Source organism: Haliaeetus albicilla, chromosome 21, assembly GCF_947461875.1.
Source record: "Haliaeetus albicilla chromosome 21, bHalAlb1.1, whole genome shotgun sequence".
NCBI lineage: Eukaryota > Metazoa > Chordata > Aves > Accipitriformes > Accipitridae > Haliaeetus > Haliaeetus albicilla.
In genome coordinates this window covers 14576315-14599377 of record NC_091503.1, presented here as the reverse complement: position 1 = coordinate 14599377, position 23063 = coordinate 14576315, and the positions used below count along the sequence as shown (strand labels likewise).

The following is a 23063-nucleotide window of genomic DNA, read 5'->3' as shown; positions in this document are numbered from 1 at the left end:
GGGAGTACTGTAAATTTAGCAGCATCCTTCCTTCAGGCTGGGCGCTGTTAACTCCCGAGTGGGACACCAGGGAATTCAGCCAGAGCAGTTACAGGATTTAATGGTCTCCCTGCTTGTAGCAGATTAATCTACCTTTTGTAAGAGGTGGTAGAGGATTACCATCTAGTTTCCAGCCAAAACAATCTCCCAGTGCAGATTTACTTGGAGAGCCACTTGAACTGTCATCAGCGCTGCCCAGCCCAGCATTTTGTTCTGCAGGGACGTGGAGACCTGTCACTCCTTTCTCTGTGGAGCAAATCAGAGTGTCATGTTTGCGGGATGCAACTACTGGCACTTAACAGCAGGACCTGCCACGGCTCCGGGCACGGCCGTGCCATGTAGGCACGTGTCGAATGAGTGCTGCTGACCCTAGGTGTACGTAAGGGAGAGGCAGCGCTGGTGCTATATAATGGTCCCTGCTTTATTTCTAGCTCTTCAAAGCTGAGGCTGCAGTCCTCTGCCTTCGGCTTTTCCATGGAGAAGGGAAGGGGGAGCGCACGTCTCTGGCAAAATTCCTGTGCTTTCCACGTGACGAAGCCTCGCTGGTTTGCTCTGCTGCGGTGTTAAGATGGGTGGGGATGATATGCTAGCTATTAAATATGTATTTTGTCCTATTAATGTCATCTTTACCTGAGGCTGCTTTTGACTGCAGCATCCATTTTTCTTTTGTGCCCTCTCCTTATTCTTCTGCCTCTTTGTGAGTCGGATGCCCTGGTGGCACCCACCACTGTCCTACCAAATTTATTTGGGATAACTGCTTCATGGTGACCTCTTTCTGGTTTTGACAGCTGCCAGCGGAGAAACCGGGGTCTGCCTGAGCTCCTAGTATTGAGCGAGTAATTTGGGGTTGTGGCAGATTCTCTGGAAGTTTGTGCTAAAGCAACCATTGAAATATTTCACCATTTCCCTATTTACGAGTTCGGCGTGTTTTGCAGAGTGAGGGATTTGGGGAAGGTCAGGGGTTGCCTGTGTCTGTCAGCATCCACGTTAGGCTGTCCTTGTGGGCTTGGGTGATCAGCTCTGATTTACACTGGCCTGCAGAGCGAGTGCTTAACTGAGGACAGGAAAGGGCCAGATGCAGGGTTTACAAGGAAATATGTATTTTTATTTTCAGAACAGCTGGGGACTTGGGCAATAGCCTTAAAAACAAACAAGCAAACGATGACTTGCAGATAAGTTATCAAAAGGGGTGGGTGCATTTTAAGCACCACTGAAAGATGTGCTGACTGACTTTTCTTCTGCTTTTAAACTCTTACTCTGTGTACCAGTGTGCCAAAGTGGTTTGACATCTGTGGTCCTGGCCTGAAATTTCACAACAGCCCTTCATGAGATTTTGGCTCTTCCAGCCATGAACCTTTACCTACGTGTAATCTGGTACTGCACATTCTCTGCCTGCGGCTTATGCAAGGGCTGGCTGTCTTTGGCTAGCAATAGTAAGCTGTGAAAATGAAAAGGCACCAGGATATCTGCTTTTTCTTTTTGCACTTGGGTGACATAACTGTTCCTCTGACAGCAAGAAAATAAAAAATTAACAACTTTTAGAGATTGCCTTTAAAAAAGTGTTCTTGCATAAATATGACTATTTTTAATAACCTTAATTTGTTCTCTACAAACAAGAATGATTTATAAGTCTTAAGCAGCATATACACGTTCTGGATTGTGAAAGTAAACCCAGAGCATTTGAAAGCCTGCCTGGAGCTCAGATGTATCTCCCAAATTTTGTTTTGTTTGTAGCTTGTCTGGGCAGATATTTTTCTTTGCTAACTGGAGATTGGTTCTATATTTGCAAATATTAGGAATTGCATTTCCCCTACTTGCTAAATAGTTCTAAAAAGTCAACATCTTTGGAGAGCAATTCTCACTGCCTTGCTGAGCTGTTTGCTGCAAATAATTCATAGCTATTTGGTGGAAAAAAATACTTGCTCATACTACTTGCTTTTGGTTCCTTAGTGCCTTCAGTCTGTAGGTTGGAGGATCAGACATGTATGTTCCAACTTCTACAAGTAAGTGCAGTGAGGAACTCAACAATATATTTAACTAAAACAAAAAGCCTGAACCTGAAACCTGGCAGGGGTTTTTTGGCCACAAAAGTGCTATACTTCTTGGTGAGGTGGTGTGTTGTGGGGAGGACGTGTCCTGTGACGTTGAACCAGAGGGCTGAGTCGGAGCTAGCTGTGTTTGTGGAAGGGCTATATGTAATGGAAATGCTTAAAAGTGCAGCCCACCTAACTGAACTCTTTTGAGGGAAGCTTTCTTTTGGAGTTGCATCTGACTTTTAAAAATAAATGGCATACTTTTACTTTGTGTTTTTGGCCATGAAACTTCAGGTACTGGTGTCAGGAAGGCCGCTGCTATTATTACATTGCACACAAACAGCCATTCTGCGAAGTTTCAATTCTGGAGTACCTGACTCTCCAAAGTTAGCTGTACTTATTTTTCATGAAATTTGTATGGCTCCCATTACCATCAATATTTGAACACTTCACAAACAAACGTATCTTCCTACATTTATTCAAGGGTATAATAGTACTATCCACACTTTACACATAAGAGAGATTAAGTTACGTGTCTGAGGGCAATGAGGATATTGGTCTAAAGCCAGGAATACAGCCCCATTCTCCTGAGCCTCAGTCTAATGCCTCAGAGGAAAACGTCTCGCTGTTTAGGGAAGCCTCACCAGAAACCTTGTTGTTCCCATCTTTCTCATGGGAATGAGGCAGTACCCTAATGACGGGGCACCTGAAATGGTCCTTTTTCTCTTCCTTTGGACAGAAAGGGTAATTTCAGTATCAGGGATAGCTTTAGTGTGGAGGTTCAGCCCCTGTCTGATCTTTGAGCTGTGAAATGTCGCTGGGGGGGCTGCTGTCCCAAGGAGTCATGCGGCTGTGCTGGGATCTCCGGCTGTCCCGTCCGGCTCCGTGCCAGGACCTGTCCTGGTGAGTCGTGCCATTAGTTACCCTTCATCCCCTTCCACCACCTGGGGAATCGGGATGCTTTTCTGAAAGCAAAAGTGTCTTGATGCTTTGTCCGTGGGAGCCCAGAGCTAACGGCCATCAGGGGTCTGTGGCAAAGCAGCTGCTTTTCCCCATATTTCCAAGCGGCCCTGAGGAGGTCAGTTGGAGAACTTGCTCTTAAATTGTCGGGCTTGCTGCTGGAGGGCTTCATGGGGCTCTGGTGGTAGGTGTCTGGGGCTGCTGCAGTGGGACGCTTCAGCTACACCAGTACTGCCAACGTCTGATGGAGATACGCTCCTTAGTCTAAACTCAGGTGGCCTGGAGAGGGGGACACCTAAGTGTTGGATATTGTCACTTCATAATTAAGGGTCTGATAAAACTCACTGAAGTAAATGAGTTGTTAATTTGCTTATTGGGGTCTGGAGTTTGACTTGAGGGGGAAAGCTTTCCTCTGCCATTTCCATGCACTCATGCTAGGATTGAAATTTGGAAGAAGCTCTATGCCAACATTAGTCTGTTTAAACACATCTGAGAAACTAATTTATTTCAGTTTATTTGTCTTTTTCTTTTTTTTTTCTTCCAGTGGGATCTTGTTTGTGATTCTGCCTGGAAAGTCCACATTGCTAAATTCTCCCTACTGGTAGGATTAATCTTCGGCCACTTAATAACAGGATGTATAGCTGACTGGTAAGTGAAAAATCTTTTAATGCAATGTAACTATAAATAAATAACAATATTAAATATTGTTTCGATTGTCTTCTACTTTACATTCATGAAGAAACTTTGCATAATGGGTTTGCAGGTTCTGAAAGAAGCATGATGAATAAACAGTTTAAAACTGTGTGTTAATTGCTTGAACTGAGGAATTTATATCAAGGTGAATAACATAAACTATTTGATAGTTGGCTTAGTTATTTCCCGCTAACACAATTTATTATAGCTGTAACACTAGTACAGAATTAAGTCTTTTCTAATTATATAAGTGAAGCCTTCAGTTTAGGGTTTTCTTTATTTAACCAAGAGATAGGGCTAAAAGGAATTGGAAGTGGCATTGATTTGTCTGAATACAAGACTAATGTAATGTCAACCTTGTGCTTACACAGTATCTTTCTGTGAGTACAAGGCTGTTTTTTGCTAACCTTTCCATTGTTCTATTTTTAAAGTTCTTGTTAAGCAAACATTTCGATGTAGTGTTAAAGAATCGCTGACTTATGTGCTGTTAATATTGGGGTATTGAGTTTAAAAGCATAGAGTGCAATTTCTTAAATTGCAGTAGTGAAAACATTATTGGATACCCCAGTTACACTGAGAATTCAGCTTTTATTTAAAGAAAGGGTCTTGTAGTGTGAAAGGGGGGGGAGGGGGGAATTAAAGGCATGACTCAAGTGATTTCAGTGGAAACTTGCAGCATCTGAAACAATAGCTCTGTGATGCTGTCCCAGTCATTTCAGTGGCTTCCAGCACAGTTGCCAATGTTGGTGCTTTAAATGGCCCCAAGTTAACTCTTTTGCCATTCATTAAAACAGGAAAGGAAGAAGAAGAGTTGCCTATTAGGGAAATCTTACAAAGCCTCAGCAACTCACGAGTCAGTTGGGAGAGAAGAGGCCCCCTGTAGCTGTGCAGTAATTTGGCTCAAGCATTCATAGCAAAATTGCATCTTAATTCTTGAATAGTCACTAAAAGTTTTTAGGCAAGTGAGGAATCATGTGAAGCAGGGAACATGCATGATGAAATACAGTTGACTTTGATTAAAATACCAAAGTAAAACAGAGCTCTAACAATACGTAGAAAGTATAGTGGGAAAATGAATGAAGGATCTTTCTCGGCTTTCCTAAAAAGGAATCAGTGTGGAGAAAACAGACTTATTCCCAAGTTAGGAAAATGCTGCTATAACTGACAAATAAGTCACAAATAAGCGAACAACTTGTTGCCTAAGGCACTGGCTTTGAGAGAGAATTGCAGTAAGCAGATTTAATAGCTCTCTGCCACCAAAAGGAGCATCCTGTTCTTCCATCCATTGCTGTCCCCAGCGTGCACTTTGTGTGGCCACGTGCGCTTGTTGGACCCCTCTGCAAGCTGCTTAGCTGAGCTAATGCAGCATAAAATTAGCCTGATATAAAAATGAGGTATTTTTTCTCTTTTTTGTCTAGTCAGTTTAGGAGAGCTTAAGGAGAATCTGGTTTCCAGCTGTGGTGCAATGGAGAAAAAGGGTAACTTGGTGGCTGGAGGAAACAGGGACCCCCTTGCCCTTCCCTGGGTGACCAGAAAGGACGTAGTTTGCTGCCACCAAAGCTGGTCCTCGTGCTCCAGTTTGGTCCCCATCCTTGCCATCTGATGTAACGGACCCAGCAGGGGACCTGCACTGGATAGTCTTTGTCACTTAGCAGTAGCATATGGGGCTGGTGAAAGATGACCTAAATGGGATTTACTTTGCTATTTAATCACAACTTGAGTTTCCACTAAGGCAGGGGGTTGTGTGGAGAGATGGATACAAAGGGGGTTGTACCTGTAAAAAGGGAAAAAGAAGAAAAATAGGATATCAGTCCCAAGGAAGAGGAGGGGAGACCAAACAGTACAAACTTTCAAAATCTGTTTTCATATATTCCACTCTTCAGTTTAGATAATTGGAAGATACTTTGGGGGTTTTTGTACCATTAGGATTTGGGGCTTTGCTTTTCCTTTTTGAAAGAAGGCTTTTAAAGTTGTATGTGGCAAAGGCGTAGAGTGTATTAAGGTTGTTTGCTGAGTAAACTGAGCACTCTGTGTTCAAAATACAGTTGGTGTGCATGCTGGGATAGCTCTGTGTGGAAAATCTATAGGAAGAAGGTCTGTAAACATCTTTGGCAGTACGAAGACCAACTGTGTCCAACGCCTGAATAAGTCACTTGTTCAACAGGCAGAGTGCTGCTGGCAGTTTAGCCTGCTCTGGACAGAGGCTATTGAGGTCTCTGTGGAAGGCTTCTTTCTGGAGCAGGTGGGCTTGGTGTTCGTGTAGCATCAAGACAGTAGGTCTCTGCCTCTCATTGCCCAGTACTGCCCCTGATCTGCACCTGCTCTGGTGCTTTTTGGAGCCTTTGTGCTGATTCAAGTCCCAAAACTGAGAGAAAACCTGCAAAGAACGGCATGGGAAGAGCAATTCGGTTGACTGCAAAAGCAAAGCTTAGTCTTCTCAGGGTGGCAAGGTACATGTATAGGAGCATGGGAAGAGCAGGTCTTGTCCTCAGACCATTCAGGCTTCCCCTGTGGTGCAACTCTGACAATGTTAGGAATATCTTTTTGACGCATCTGCGTATCACACTGTGTGGATTGCAGACTCTTCAAAAGCCTGGGGTTGCTTGTATCCCTAGTTATTTACCTGTGCAGGCAGCATTTAGCATTTGATCTGGATAATAGTATGCAGTGTAGGCTGAGACTTTTGTGGCACAGAAGGCTCCCTCTGGAATAGTTTGGATGGCAGCAGATAGCATCCTGGGGCTGTTTTACCAGAGAGGTTGTGTATGGTTTAATTTCTCACAAGCGTTTCCATGTACTGTTAGTCAGATAATTCTGTCTACATATAAAAGGCTTTTTTTTATGCTCTGAGACACCATCCTGTCAAAACACTGCTGGATCACCAAATATATGGCTGATAGCTGCCCTGGAGCTTTGATTTTTGAGGAGTGTGCTGCATGTCTTGATGCAGAAGGAGACTAGTTTTGTGTCTGGGAGGAGGTGCTGGTGATGCCTCTCACCAGAGGGCTTATCTGGCCTCGGTTGGCTTTTACAGGCCCAGGAGGGTCTTGAATTTCCTGATTCTTCATTAGCAGCAATCATTCATTTGCATAACTTGTACAATGGCAGAAGAAATTCTGTGTCCTAATGATGGATAACCTCGAGTACAGAGGGTGGGAGGAGGGGAAGAAGAGAACTGAAGTATGTTAAGCATGAGGTCTTTTTTAATCAACATCAGGGAATGGCAGGTCAGGCTTGTGATGAGAATTAAGTTCCTAATTCTGAGTGTTTGCATAATGCCTTTCATCTACAAAACACTTCCACAAATACTAATTAGTATGAATTACAGCTTGGCGATTACGAAAATAGGGCTGCAAAAGTCTGCGCAGATCGCTGATAACACAAAGTTCATAGTTGTTTTTTTTCTGTATTCAGGGTTTTGTATGAGACACTTCCCCTCCCTGACCAAGTGCTTTGTGTTCCATAAATATAAAATCTGAAGTACACATGGCAGTAGCTGCCCCAGTGTCCAGCATGTTCCCAGTGCATTGCATATCACCGAGGCAGTGATGTTTTGTTCCCACCCTCAGCACAACAGCAGCTCATCTTCTGGTGGGCTGGGTTTGTATGCTGATTGAGAGCAGTCTGCTTTGACCTTGCTGTCTTTAGTTTGCACATTGGTATGTTCTGTTTTAAAACCACTGAATGCTTAATGCCAACAAGTTAAATTTTTGAGGTGCCCCTGTGGTGGGTTGACCCTGGCTTGGCACCAGGTGCCCACCAAAGCCGTTCTATCACTCCCCCCTCCTCAGCTGGACAGGGGAGAGAAAATATAACAAAGGGCTCATGGGTTGAGATAAGGACAGGAGATCACTTGCCAATTACTGTCACAGACAAAACAGGCTCAACTTGGGGAAAATTAATTTATTATCAATCAACCAGAGTAGGGTAATGAGAAATAAACCCAAATCTCAGAACACCTTCCCTCCACCCCTTCCTTCTTCCCAGGCACAACTTCACTCCCGGATTCTCTACCTACCCCCCCTCCAGCAGCACAGGGGGATGAGGAATGGGGTTTACAGTCAGTTTGTCACACGTTATTTCTGCTGCTTCATCCTCCTCAGGGGCAGGACTCCTCACACGCTTCCCTTGCTCCAGCGTGGGGTCCCTCCCACGGGAGACAGTCCTTCACAAACTTCTCCAACACGGGTCCTTCCCACAGGCTGCAGTTCTTCACGAACTGCTCCAGCGTGAGTCCCTTCCATGGGCTGCAGTCCTTCAGGCACAGACTGCTCCAGCGTGGGTCCCCCACGGGATCACAAGTCCTGCCAGAAAACCTGCTCCGTGGGCTCCTCTGTCCACAGATCCGCAGGTCCTGCCAGGAGCCTGCTCCAGCACGGGCTTCCCACGGGGTCACAGCCTCCTTCGGGCATCCCCCTGCTCTGGTGTGGGGTCCTCCCTGGGCTGCAGGTGGAGATCTGCTCCACCGTGGACCTCCCTGGGCTGCAGGGGGACAGCCTGCCTCACCATGGTCTTCCCCACGGGCTGCAGGGGAATCTCTGCTCCAGCACCTGGAGCACCTCCTCCTCCTCCTTCTGCACTGACCTGGGGGCCTGCAGGGTTGTTTCTCTCACATGTTCTCACTCCTCTCCAGCTGCTGTTTCTGTCTGTCCCAGCAACTTTTTTCCCCTTCTTAAATACGTTATCCCAGAGGCGCTGCCACCATCACTGATGGGCTTGGCCTTGGCCAGCGGCGGGTCTGTCTTAGAGCCGGCTGGTGTTGGCTCTGTCAGACACAGGGGAAGCTTCCAGCAGCTTCTTGCAGAAGCCACCCCTGTAACACCACCCCACCCCCCCCCAGCTACCAAAACCTTGCCACACAAAGCCAAAACACCAACACATGAAGCTACAGCTGAAATAAACAGTCAACCTGTCCTCATGCAAGGAGCAATGACATTGCCTTCTTAGGTGTGACTTTGAAAAAGCATGAATGATGACACATACTGGTACAATCTTCCAGTTCCCCAAAATACAAAAAATTATAACAATGTCTCCTTTTCAGCCCTTCACTCCTTATTTTATTGATCTTGTTCCATTTTAAGTAAAGCAAAATCCAAAGTTGTAATTGTAAATGCATATATGTAATATACTTTATAGCTGCTGGTAACAATCTGCTGAAATAATTGAGTAGAAACAATTCAGCATGTGAAACTGGACTAGTTGTGAGATTTAAATGCTCTTTATTGTGCTGACATTCAACCTGATGGCTGGCTTGCAGCTGACAGACTGCTTTGAATGGGTCTGTGAAAGCTGCCTACAAAAAGCAAGTTCATATATTCTTTGTGGAAATGGCATATGGAGCTGACTAAAAGGGATCCTCAGTTCCACTGGAAAACTTGTGGGAGTTGACAAGTTGAAAAATTTTGGAAATCTCCACATAATGATCCAATTCTTGCTTAAAAATAGTGGTGTGCTCTGGTGCTTCGTATCATTCTCCTTGCACAGGAAGAGGTGGGGAAAGGGGAATTATAAACACTAAGCATATGAGTAAGAGATGTAAAAATCTCATGTTCCTTTGACATGAAAAAGCCAAACTCTGCAGCAAGTGCCCCCACATTTGGTGGCAGTGTAACTCTTCTTCCTCAGCAGTGCTGCACCAACATGTGCAACTACAGGTTGCAGCTGTAAAGCCTGCCTGCAAAGGAGGACTGCAAATTCTCACGCCCCTGTTGCCAGTGATAATTTCTGGAGTGGTTTCTTCCTCACCTTCCAATTGGGCTGGTTTTGCACGTCTCTGCAGCTGCTGTGGGGATACAAGGTGGAGGGACTTGGAGCTCACAGTTTTCCTGTGAGCATTACTATCGGCTCTCTAAGGCTCAGTGAAGTGACACGAGCCCTGTTTGGTGCTCGGTCTGTGTTTGTTAGGCTTGCCCTCAAGAATGAGGCCAAGAAAAGTAGTTTTTAGAGCCAGCTCCTCTTGCAGGCTGAAGAGCGCATGTCTGTTGGGAAAAGACCTCCGCAGTAAGCTCTGTGGCTCTAGACTATAGAGAAATAATAATATACCATGCCATATAACATATAATACAGTACATTCTCCCGTGCTTCTACAGAAAGCTCAGAGAGGTTGCTTTTGATCTCCATTGGACTTGTTTATGACCTTACAATAGTTCTTAGATGTTTCCTTGTTCATCTTTGGTGTTTTGGAAATGATGGTTAAATCAAGCCATAATACAATGTGCTGTTTCTACTTAATCCTGTCTGAAATGAATTTGTCAATGCAAAGCTGGCTGAGGAATCTGGGTTTCAGTAAGCAGAAAAAAATGAGATTGGAACAAGTATTAAAAATGGGTGGCAATATTTGGAAGGGATTGCATGACTTGTTCCCCTCTTTGCCAGTTATAACGATCTAGCGTTATGTCCATCCTGGCTTTTAACACTGTTTCTCCATACTTCCTTATTTTTAGGGTTGGTCGACGGCCTGTACTGCTCTTCTCTGTCATATTCATTTTGATATTTGGACTGACTGTGGCGCTCTCAGTGAACGTGACCATGTTCAGCACACTCAGGTTTTTTGAGGGGTTTTGCCTGGCTGGAATAGTCCTCTCCCTGTACGCACTGCGTGAGTATGCCTTCATCACCTATCCAAATGTGTCTTATATTGAGTACGTGGTTTGCTGTTCTCTGGCTTCGCACTTTCATCCAAACAGATCCAACCAGAATCATATGGACTGAAAAAGCTTTAGCCTGAGTTTTGGTAAAGAGGTAGGGATTTTGCAGCTGTCTCTTTAGGTTGCTCCAGAGCAGTCTGTGAAGCCGTTTGAGAGCTCATTTTAAGAGTTACAAGGTGGTTTGGGTTTGCTTATTGTTATTTAAACCTAGAAGTCATCTGTGTTGTAGCCATAATGTGTAATGGGAGTTGATTTCACCTTGCACTATTGAGCTCAGTAGGAGGCTCCCCACTTTTGCTGTGTCTGTAGCAGTATGTATTCTGGCACTTTTTCAGAAATTCCTCTGTTACTTGTAGCAAGAGATCCTGTGTCCCTGCCTCAGGATTGTAAAGTACAGAAAAGATACGTGAGAAGAGCAGCCCGAAGTCCTTTTATCAATATTTTGTTGTTGGGGTTTTTTTGTTGTTTTTGTCTGTTTCATGGTGGGGGAAGATAACTGAGAGAAACTTGAGGGAAAGCTTGTAAGAAATATCTGCATGCTCATACTGGAGTGACTGGTAAACTTGCAAAATATTTGAAAACCCCTTTCGGAGGCCTTGCTTTCAGAGAGTACATGTGTGATGTCACCAGCCTAATCTGTGTCCATTGGATATGGTCCAGAGAGCTCTGTCTGCTTCTGCTTCCTTGGCTGTTTGTAATTAACAGGTAGTACCGCACCAACTGTGGAAAACACGAAATTTCTCCCTATTATGGCTCTGGAAAAGTATTATCTAACTATATTCTGGAAGTTGCTGTACAGAAATTTATAAATTTTTATTTACTTCTTATTGTAGGTGGTATCTAACCCATCAAGACTTAGCACAATATCCTTACTCTGCATGGAGTGTTTCGTAGCGTTAAGTTCCACAGTTTTTGTTTTGTTTTCAGTCTGCGCCAAGGGGAAAGAAGCCTGACTAGAGTATACAAGAGTTGCACTACTTTGTTATAGCTGATGTGGTACCCAAGATAGTTTTGGTTTGGTTTTTTTTTTTTTCTTCTCTTGCCTTTGGTTATGTAAGCTCTAGTGAGAACTTTTCACCAAAACCCAAAACTACCACTGAAGACATCAAACTTTTATTGGGAAGTGTTTTAACGTGTGTGGTTCCTGTGGGAGGGGGCTTCAGCCATTACCAGTATGACATTCAGCTGGAAATTAGGCTTGTTGGGATTTTTCACAGCCCAGTGCAGCATTTATTTTTTCTTGGTTGGTGGTTTGGGTTTTTTTTAAGACAGTCATTGCAACTGAAGATTTTCGTGGGGAAATGCCATCTAAGTAAAAGTTCCATTATGGACATTTTGAGACCAGAGCGAGAGAGTGCATGTGTCACCTTAGATCAGACAATAGCTTGCCAGCCAAGGCTTTCATTCAGCAATGGGAGATCCTGGTTCGTTCATGCTCTGCTTGATCCAGAGCAAGGATTTGAGTCTGATTTTCACCCCCCACTCCCCTCCTCAATTCAAGTGTTTGCTATAACCACTGCTGTCTGGATAGACAATGCATGAATAGAGTTGGTAGGCGTTAGGAAAGATCTGTGTGAAATTAGCTGCAGCCTGAACATCAGTGTACTTCTGTGGAAGTAAGAAAATGTGGAAGATGCAGCACCTGCACCTCTGGTAAATCTTCTGACCTTCTGACTGGAGAGGTAGGGGAGTGGATTTTTCTGTATTAAATACTTTCATTTAAAAAAAAAAAAAGTTGTCATCTTGGTATAGAGTAGTGGGAGAGGATTAATCCCTAAAGTCTTAAGAGAATGGGAATAACAGGGTTTTTTGTTTGTGGTGGTGGTTTTGATTTTAGTACTCATAATATGTTAGGCTTCCTCTCAATTTAGATTTACTCTCTTTCCCTTTCTGCTGGAGTCCGTAGCATGCCATAGCACTCCTTTGTGGAGTCATCTTCTGTTTCACAGCCCCTCTTCCCTTTCTCTTAATGGCCTTGATTTCTTCCCCTGGAGGTTTGTTGCCCCTGAATTCCCAGCTGGCTGCCCTGAGCAGAACAATAGAAAGTGGAAAGTTTGGTCTGCTAGACACAGTCATTAGCCAAAATTTTCAAAGCTACTGTGCAGAAGCAAACTGTATAGGCTTGCGTAGCCTGCAAAGGTAATTAGCCTGCCACAGGGATCCTTTTACACTGTGTTGAGCTTGCTAGTTGTGCTTGGATTTATGGCCTGCCTAAGGGAAATTGTAAATAACAGTCCTGGATGCTTTGGGAGTGGGAAGAGCACCGAAGTGCTGCCTTCAAAAGGCAGAGCTGCCAAGGTCGAGTTGCCCTCACCATTCAAACCACACTCTTCTTAACAGCCTAGCCCTGTTTTCCTACCTGTCTGCCCTAAGGTGCGGAGTGAGCCCCGGGATGAGCCTTGACTTCTGTGGAGGGGCAGCACTGAGCCTGAGCTGCCGGTGCTTCTCTTCAGGCTTTACTCAGTGTTGTAGTGAGCTGGCTTCTTGGGGCCTCCAAGTACAGCTTCTTGCCTGGAGCTTCTTGGGACTTGTCTAAAGAAACCACTTTTGGATGTTGATTTGTTTAACTGAAAAGTTTTCCTGCCGCTGCTGTAGTTTTGTGGGAAAAGGTGTTTCAGGTGAAATTTCTAGTGAACCTGCAGGAAGAGACAGGCTTTGTGTGGGTGATGGTGCTTGCTGCGAAGGAGGGATGCAGAGGAGAAATGAACCTGGGGCTTTCTCCTCCCAGGTGCTGCTGGTCATTGCACCATCTAGGAGAATGAAAGGCAGTTAATCCTTTTCCACTGAACAAACACATGCAGCTTTGAAAGGCTTTTGCTTCATGATGATATGGAGGGGGGAGCTTCTACTGTCTTCCAGAAGTGATTTCATGCTGGGTGCTGACCTTCAGTGGGTTCCTGTGCTCTGGAGCAGCTGGCACATGTCTTGTGTGGTGAGGCACCGGCAAGGTCCTCGGGAAGCTCTCCCCAGGACGGCGAAGCGGCTCCCGATACGCCGTGCTCGGCAGTCATCTGATGCACAGAGCTGGAGCTGCCTGCTGCGATATGCTGGTTGGGTCCCCTGCTATGTTTTCTGAGCAGATTTCTGTGGAAATGGGCCACCCCTTGTTGGAGGAGGGTGCTGAGACTGGAGGCAAAATCTCCTGGAAAGAGAGATGGCGGAGGGATGCTAAGGAACACTCTGGCTGCAGTGGTTGGAAGGGGATGTATTGCCGTCCCAGCAGTTAAATGTAGGAAAGAGTGTAAACTGGGGACCGGAGGAGGGCAGGTTGCTTAAGAGAAAGCAGGGCAAAAGCCATTTTTTTCTGAGGGTGCCTTTTGTTCCAGTTTGTTTGTTGTCACGTGCATGTCCAAGGGGGAAGCACAGGCATCCTGCACCGGCTGGCTCGGCACGGCTGGATGCACGGTGCCGTAGCCTGCTGCCCAGCTGAAGGAGAGGAGGTTCGAGTTTACCCATTGGGGTGGAAAGCCCTAAGCCAGTCCTGTGAGGAGTTTTCCTTTGGACAGGCCGAGAGGGAGGGGAAGAGGTGTGGGAGCCCTGAGCAGGGACACATTTGCCTGAGTAATGCCTCAGCTGGCGTCTGCGGACTCGTACAGCAGGCGAGGTGTGCCGCTCTTGCTGCAAATAGCTCTGCTCGCCGGTCGCAACTCATGCGGGACAAAGTACGCTCGGCAAATGTGGAAGTCATGGGAGAGAGCAGATCTGATTATCGCAAGGGTGGGGAGGGTGTCGGTTCTGGGTCACGTTAGTCTCGCTGGGGCATTGCCTCGGCCATGACCACGGGGCAGCCTTTTCCTGTGTGCTTCTGCAGAAGGGCAGATGGTGCGGCTGACTCGGCGCGGGGCCCTTCCTTAGGGCTCGCCTTCACGAGCTGGTGGGAGCTGATGCAAGAGGTCTCATGGCTGAGGGCAGGAGTTCCCCCTCTCCTCTCACGTGCTGCTGCCCAAGCCGTGCCAGTGCCAGCATCTGAGCCCTCTGCAAGGGAAGCCGTCCACCTTCCCTCTGGAGAAGACCAGGTGTGCTGTTGTCAGTGGGATGTGCCCTCTGGTCTTGTCTGCTTTTCTTTTGGGAGATCTGCTGCTGCCTGAGCATGGGGGGATAGGGCGGGAGCATGGCCCCACACCAGGCAGGGCCAGTTAAATGGATGAAGGGAGGCAAGGGTTCCCTTCCAGCAGATCACTTCCCAGGCCGTACCTGTCTCCTCCCCAGTGTCCCTGCTTTTGTCACTTTCTGGAGTCAAAGCTGGGATGATGATATTAATTAACCTATTTAAGGGGGAGTAGAGGAAGAGTTGTATTTTTCTGGCAAATGCTCCTGGCAGGTTTAACGAGCCTCCCATTAAAGTGCTGTGTGCCATCACTAATGAGCGTACCTGAGCTCAGACAGCACCAGCCATGGCATGGATTTGCGCACAATTGCAGGCTGGTCAGCGGTTTCATGGGTGACTGAACTATAGATTATGCTGCAAAATTAGAAAGTCTAGACTTGAATGAACTACTCAATAGGCTCTGGAAATAGCTTTGCCAAAAGGGGGACAACATTTTCTCAGATTGAAGTGAGGAGGCAGGGCTGCCCCTCCGATGCATAGTAGCAGAAAGAGCAGGCACGTTGTTTCTCTTTCACTGTTAGGAGAAAAAAGGTAGAAACGCTGTTGAAAATCATAGGTTGTGCTTCAAAAGCCTGGAGAAGCTTGGCAAAGGCTTCCAGACTGGTTAAGATGTCCAGCTGTGACATATCTTTCTCATTTATAGCTAGGTCAATCTAACCTGTTACTCCTGTAAATTACACAGGCACTGATCTGAGAGAGGCTAAATGTGGGCTTTTTTTTTTTTTTTTTTTTAACATGTATCCTGGAAAGCTAGAGTGGTGTGCTAGAAAGCTTGCTTCAGGTTGAAGAATAAGCAAGTACCAAAACGGAGCATGGAAGCGTCTGGGTGTTGGGCTGTAGTGATGTCAGATTTGTAAAATAATTTTGCTTCCAGTCAGGTGTCAATATAAAGGGTGAGATTTATCTCTCTCTTCTCCTCCCCCCTCCCCCCCCGAAGTGTATAGACTCTGAGATCCTGGAGCATCGCAAGTTTATAATTCCCACCTCTCTTGGAGTTCGAATGGTCTAAACAATATAATTGCTTGATTCTATTCTCTATTTTCCTCTCCTGACTCTTCAGTAGCAAGCATGACCTTGGCTAAGCAAGGCAGGTGAAGCACTGGAAACCACAGGCTCTGAAGTTATTCTGTGTAATCTGAACCGGCTCAATAAATAACTCTGCAAAGCATTCCCAAATCAGAGAATGTGGAAAACATCTGACTCCTTTCCAGCGCATTGACATGTGCGTTAGCTCTGCAGTAACGTGCAGTTCTCTCCACTGACAGGTCTGTGATAAGATCAAGGTTGTTAAGCCACCTACCTTCTGTTTATGTAACCAGCCTTTCCTTGCTCTGAGTCACTTGATGCAGATCTAGTAGGAGTGATCATAGAGGGATCCACTGAACGAAAATCTTACAGGATCACCCTAAAGTGACCATTAATTGTTAAAAGATGCAGAAGCACTTTGTTTAAAGAGTAGCCACAGGCTGTTCTAACATTGAGATGGGATGTGAGTTTCTAGAAATGGCACCTCTGCATTTTTAATAGCTTTGTGTAAGAACTGTTAAAAAAAAAAAAATAGCATGCCGTAGGAGCACTCCAGCTACTCAAAAAAAGGACTGTGCGTGCCTTTTATCAAATGCCTGGGGGCTCAATTTATGCAAGAGTGGAAAAGGTTATTGGAATTACAGTACTCTCCTTATAAGTATAAACCTTACTCTACATTGCTTCCTTCAGTACAATCAAATTATGACTCCTCGTATAATCTGTTGGCCTCTTTCTCCTCAGTACCTCCTCTGAGTTTCCTTCCTTTTTGGATGGTCAGAGTGGGTATGGGCTCTTCTAGGGACATGGTGTCTGCCATTGGGGCATGGATTATCATCCTTATGTTAACCCCTACAAACTGTGCTCTGGAGCAGATGTGCTCTTGAAGCATTGCTAACATATTGTCCCAAATCCTGAAAAAACTGTACCATTTGAGGCAGCCCATTTGAAATGAATTTATACAATATCTTAAAGTATGCCAAAGGGGAATGAAAGGAGGATCTTTCTAAAGCTCCTTGGGAGGTTAGAAAGGTGTTTGGTTAATGCAGAAATTGCAGTAGGATCTAGTTTTAATCAGTTTTTCCATTTCAGTTGCTGAAAATCTCGTGTGTTGTCAATGTGACAAAAAGCCCAAGGAGTTAATTTTATTTGAGGTACTTTTTGTATTACTGATCAATTGGGAATGCAATTAAGATGCAACACTGCAGCTCTGATGATGACAGTCAGATGAGATTAGAGTACACTTGCAATTTCCCCAGCTCAAAACACAGCTTGCATTTACCATTTGAAGTGTCTGCCTTTTAATTGTTCCAAACCAGCTCCAGCGGTTTGGGTATGCTCAGTATGCGAATTCTTACCTTCTGTCATGCAAATACTTGTAACTGTAACTGTTCAGGATTGTAATGACACTTTTAGGGAATCTTGTAATTTTTTTTGTTATCTGAGCAATGTCAAATAGACTCATAACTCTGCTCATCCCTGTTGTGCAGCTAAGAGCTTGCCACCACTGAAAGGAAATGAGAGGGGCTCCTCTCTTCCCCTTCCAAATTCCTTTGCATTGCCTCAGCTGCTTATACGACCATGGCTTCAAACTATAAGGAAGCGTTTAAGATGGGTGTATGGTTAAATCCAGAAAGTTGCCTTTCACTTGCAACTGTTTGGCCAAGGTGTTAGAGCCTTACTGTAAGAGTAAATTGTAAAGTGTCTGTTCCCCCTGCTGCCTTTTTTTTTTTTTTTTTTCCTTTCCTGTTGTAAGAGCGTTTCCTTGCTACGTAGATCCACGCTAGTATTCAGCGTTGTGGCAGGTTGCTGGTAGCAAAAGCTTCACATAATGCGTGTGCATGCATCCATGCAAGCCCTGTCCAGAGTGACTGATGCTCCCGTCGGGATGTGGGTGTCTGTATCTTGCAGAGTCCTTCGGCTGCTGTGCACCAGCCTCCCTCCTGAGAGCGGGTCTAGGAGTCCTCCGGGCAGGAGGAGAGCGTTCCACCACAGCGGTCAGGTCTGCTCCTTCTCACCAGCAAATTAAAACCTTCCCACTATGCCCTGTCCAGTGCCTGAGCTCCAGCTACTTGGCTTGTTTCAGCTGAGAAGTGGTTAAGTCCTTCACAGTTACAAGGGCTGGATAGTGCAGCGATATTGTATCACTTGTGTATGTCTGACATTGTTGTGGGTTTATGGTTAATCCCATACTTCCATGATCTGAAAGGTATGTTGTAGTTTTTTTTCCTCTGAGAAATGCAAGTGTTTTGGAGACAGGGATGTGAAAGCTGTGTCAGTTCTGATTTTTTTTAAATGAATTTTTCATTTTATTTTTTCCTAGCGGGAAACTGAATTTGTTGCAGGGAGCATCAGGGAGAAGTCGTACATATAAAGCCTATTCTGCTAAGTCTGTTGGCTTACTGAGTTTTAGCATCCTGTTCCTCAGCTGTGTCCTTACGCTTGGCAGAACTTGAAAACTGGATGGGCTAGTGTTGGAAAAGAGATGGGCAGCAGCAAGCTCAGGAGCTGCCCTTAAGGTAGTCAGCATACAGGGTTGGATTTTTTTTTTCTCCAGCTGCTTCTTTCAGTGAGACACGGGTGTATGCACATTTCTCTTGTGTGCATGTGTTAACTTTCTGCTGCGAAAGGAAGCACGCATAGGTTCATAAATCACCTATGAATGAATAGTGCTTTACTTCCCTTTCCTGCCTGTCCCTGCAGGTTAGCTCATCAGGAAAATGCAAGCCAAATTATCGTGGCAACAGGATGCGCATAGAGGAAAAACCATGTGTACGAGGAAGGTGGATTTAGGAGTTATCTGTAGTGACTTGAATATTCAAGTCCAGCAACAAATGTCAGCACACATTCACATAAATATTTATGTGCCTTTCAAGAGGAACCATAATTTAACAAAGCTAGCCGAATTTCCATCCCCAGTCATGCAGACATGACTCCTATTTTCTCGCTTACAAATAACATAACCCTGTGGGATTTTTACTAGTTCAAGTTAATTAAATTTCACTCAAAGCATGAAATTTGCAGGCAGTGCTTGTTGCAGTATTTCTACAAATGCATACTATTTAGTCAGATACAATAAAAAGTTCACTTTTGTTTTAATTCTTTGTTTTATCTGTTGCCAGTCTACAGAATTTAATCACACATGCTGTACTGGTGCTCATATCACTCATTTTTCTTTTTTAAAGAAAACTGCTCAATGTTGCATTGCAGTTGAATTTGTTTCTAAGTCGTATGCTGCAATTACTGATGGACCTAAAAGTATGAGCTATGTTTTTGTCTTTTGAGAACATCTGGTCCCTTCTTAAATGAATTGTACATACACTTACGTAGTTTTTAGAGATAACTTGAGACGTAAGTGCTTGTTAGTATCTTGAAAAGTTGTTTGCTCACATTCTTTGAATTCTAGTTATGGTACGAATGGTGAAAGAAGAAATCAGTTTACTGAAATCTAATGAATGATGTGCAAATCTTTGCAAGCACTACTCCAGTTTTGCATATATGAGCTGTATGTCTGCTTCAGTCACCCATACACTCAGTAAGGAATCTTTCAACTATAGATAATCTTGAATTTAGGCTTGGTAATAAAACAGGTAGTATCTTGGAGAAGGCTCCGTGGCTTGGAAATGTAGCTGTCCCGTGATGAACAGTGTCTGTGCTGAACTGTGGGAGGGAGCATTGTCCAGTATTTGCATCAGAAGTTCTAGATCCACGTTCCTGTGCCGCTCTTGGTGATTCCCCCAGCTCCTGGATGCCCCAGCATCTCTAACTGGCTGTGTTTGGAGGAATTCAAGGCAGACTAACCATTCTTGTGGCTTCTCCTTCCAGCTTTCTGTCCTATTCCCGTGGCAGAGATCAACCTCTTGTAGCGCAAACTATTAGCTCATACACTGATGCCTCAGTCCTCTTCCATACAGTCAGGCATTTAAGTGCAAATACATCTCTATCAGTGGCTTACCTCACATATTCAATACGTTAAGTTAAGGACATGCATTTCATTCTGCTGCTCTTTATTCTACAAGAATAATCTCTGGCAGATGCAGCAGTGGAGCACAATGTTTGCACATGCCTCAGCCAGCCGAGGACATGAGAAGTGCCTCAGTGCAGTGGAAGAGGGCAAGCTCTGCTGGAGCACTATGCACTGTAATTAATACTTCTGTTAAAAATGCAGACTGGAAGACCCATATGTGCCCCAGTACTAAAGCATAGGTGGGTTACTTTATGTACCATCTGTTATCCAAACACTTGAGACTAATTCCCTGGAGAAATGAGGAGGGCATTTTCTCCATGAAGCATTCAGTTCAATAGATATTTAAGCACATGGACCAGGGACTGTTGTCTAAACTAAATAAATTCATCCCTAGACTTTTCTGCTTGATGTGAAGCTGCTGTCCAGAAGGAACAAAGTGCTGCTCTGTCAGCTCTTCAAGGGCCTTCTTCAGTTCCAGTGCTGCTTCCACGCTGATTTCAGTCCTGTACTGTTAGGCAGTGTAGCTGTCTCCTGGATATAGAGCATTCAGTTTACAGCTTTATAAGAAAAGTCAGAAGAAAGAAAAGTAACAAAAAACACACAGGAAGCAGAATCAATAATGTGGTGAAGCAAAAAGCAATGTGAGGGAAGAAATATTTTTTTATTATAGCAAACAAAAATGGATTGAAGGCAGGGAGAAAAACAAGAGCAACTTAAAAAGATTGTATAATGGTAGAAGTAGCTTATGTGGTGAAATTGCAACCAGGGTTCCTAATAAAATCCAATTTTTGTTTCATTTATAGCTTTGACTTTGAAATGGAGTTTTTGCCTAGAACTTGACTGACTTGTTTTTCAAGGCACAAAACCAAATCTGTGTTTCTAGGAAGCTTGAGGAAAATTAATTAAAGAGCTTTTGAATTATAGATCCATTAAAAATGACTCTGCTTTGAAAGTTGAATAAATAAATAAAGCTGTCAGTGTTAGTCATCTGCTGGAAAAAATGGCTTCTTTTGTATCTGTACAGTAGAGAAACCCAATTACTGAATTCCAATGCTTTGGAATTTGGGCAGGAGAAGCGTTGATGATACCAACCTTGACTCTACCCATATGAGTCCTTTCAGATGAAACGTCTGAGTTTAGAGTTGTGAATCAGCCTGAAGCATTGTCCCATCCCGCTTTTTTTTTTTTTCTTTAGTTTCTGTGCTAGGCCTGGAAGAAAATATGCAAAGTTCAATCCACATCTTGTAAACTTTTAACCTGATTGATTTGACTTTTTCAGGAGACAAACTTTACCCTTTTTGACTGAGTGTTGCATTTCAATAAAATAAGTATTCATGCAGGTGCCTTTCTTCCCTTCCTGACCCTTTCTTTAAGGGTGGTCTTTGGCTGAGGGTAGGTACTTCGTATGGGTCTAGGGTCACTAGCATGTGACAAAGCAGAGAAAAAGAATGGCTGATGCGTGACCCAAAGAAGGAAAATTAAGAGAATAGAATATACAGTATGTACCACAATTGCCTTTTCTCTCTTGCTGCTGCTAAGAGAGAACGTGACAGGTATTTTTCTAAAATAAGAAATCTCCTCCTATCCAATGAAGAATAATAGCAGCAATTAAAGATTTCACATCCTAGTTATTTTGGAAACAGAAACACGACCAGACGAAGCCGGCAGCGTGGCGTGCTAGCTTGTGTGAATCTGAGTAGCAGTGCTGTCTTCGTGCTGTACTTTGCTGGGATCCTGGCTGGGAGTTCTCAGTGCCTGGTGGGACTTGCACTGGAGATACTAGTGCTTTTTCCTGCCAGGACAGCCTTGGGTATGACTTCTGTTCTGTTTAAGAAACACTTATTTACCCATAGTCTCTGTCCCTTCTTCAGGCCACCAGTGCACATCCTGCTTGCCCAGTGCCACTGGGCTGCAAGTCAGCAGTTGCAGCGTGGCTCTGCTCAAAGCAGCACAGTGCAGATGAAATCCCTCACAGAAGTGGACTTCTTGGAGAAATAACCCACCTGCCTCTCCAAGAAGGAGAGGACCTTTTATGTATGTGTATATACAAAAAAAGATCCTTTCTGCCCTGATTGCTGGGAGTAGTTAAGAGCTCAGATTGACAGGGCAGGAACTGGCTGAAGCTTTTGCCCTGCAGGAGAATCTGACAGCAGCTCAGGGACAGCCTAAGCTGACCCGGCTCTGCCTGCTCCGGGTCTGCCCATCCCTCCCAGGCTGGTGCTCCCACCTACTGCTGGCCCTACAGTGAACGGATTCAAGGGTGTAAACCAGCAGAAAACTTGATTTTGTTGTTTGGTTTGGTTTGAAGTCAGTTTTCCCTATGGGCTTTCTCCCCCTAAAAGCTCACCGCAGGGTGGGATGAGCGTGGGCAGGCGGAGGAGGAGAGCAGGAGCGGGTGACGGGGGAGTCAAGGAGAGAGGAGAGACTGCAAGAGCCATGATACAAATTCGACTTGCTGCAGTGCCCTGCTGCAGACACAGTTTAAGAGCTCTTGTGGCTTGCTTGTAGTGCAGATGAATCAATTCTTGCAAGCTTATTGCAGCAACCTTAGGTCAGGAAATTCTCTTGGTGAAAACAGATTAGGCTGTTACAAGTCACTGTGAAGCTTGCTTTTATTTAGTGTGGGTCATTCTTGAACTTGGGATTTAAAACTTCTTTGTTGCAGGCTTTTTAAAGATTAGACAGTGTTTAATTGCATCTTGGCAGAGACAGCAGCTCTAATATGTTTAGAAACGTACGTCTTGGACAGGTTGACGTTTCCTCCCAGGATAGCTGTCTTTGAAGTAGTAGCAGATGGAAGTCCTTCCACCACTTCTGGGCACTGACTAACTTGTCTTGGAGAAGAGTGGATAAACTGGCAGCAGAGAAAAGGATTCTTAAAAAATAATTTATAGAGATTTGTATGGCTTTAACTTTATTTACTTCAGCTTTCAGAGTGAGGATACCGGCTTTGGATTTATTTAAAACTTCTGAAGCTCAGTTGGAGAACCAAATATCAGTAGGTCTCGGTTGTGAGATTTCCACTTTTTTGGCTGGCTTTTCTTAGCAACATCCAAATTAGTGTATAAATAGGAGCCTCCAGTCTGCCAATGACAACAAATAATCTGTGATTAAAACATCTTGATCATGGATTTGGCAGTCTTAAACCTTCAGGAGGAGAAACACAGACCATCAATCTGATATTACAGTACTAAGAAGACCCAGTTTCTTTGAAAAGGTAATTTTGTTGCTGTCCCGTCAGTCTTGCTTCGGTAAATTTTACCCTTTAATGAGACTAGGTTTTATTTTTGGCTTTAGGATAAAAAAGAAGGTTAGGGCTTGAACTGAGGGGCAGAGATGATGATGTTGGTGTCTAGGAGAAAGATGCTCTCTGTGCTGAATTGTCCGACCAGCTTGTATGACCTTGGTCCACTCAGAGCGTTGGAAAAGTCTTTGGGATTGTCATAGTGATCGGGGTGGGGGTGGTGTTTTTCATTTATTTCTGCTTGCTTAATTAATTTTTGATTGCTACTTAGGTGGCTGCCTGAGAATGTCTGACTACAGCATGTCCGTCTCTATTTTAAAATATTGTACTGTGTAAAATAGGAAAATAC

The 23063-nt window shown here is 44.5% G+C and overlaps 1 protein-coding gene across 4 annotated transcripts in view; it reads left to right on the top strand.

The window, feature by feature from the left end:
* The window catches only part of SLC22A23 (solute carrier family 22 member 23), a 120805-nt gene that overhangs the window by 15082 nt on the left and 82660 nt on the right, over positions 1–23063 (top strand). For all 4 annotated transcript variants that reach the window (XR_011329117.1, XM_069808996.1, XM_069808995.1 and 1 more), the window contains exons 2-3: positions 3577–3680; positions 10169–10323. Coding sequence is in view for 3 of the 4 variants with exons in the window: in XM_069808996.1 (XP_069665097.1) it covers positions 3577–3680; positions 10169–10323 (259 nt within the window). In the remaining variant the exon portion in view is untranslated. The remainder of the gene's footprint in view (positions 1–3576; positions 3681–10168; positions 10324–23063) is intronic.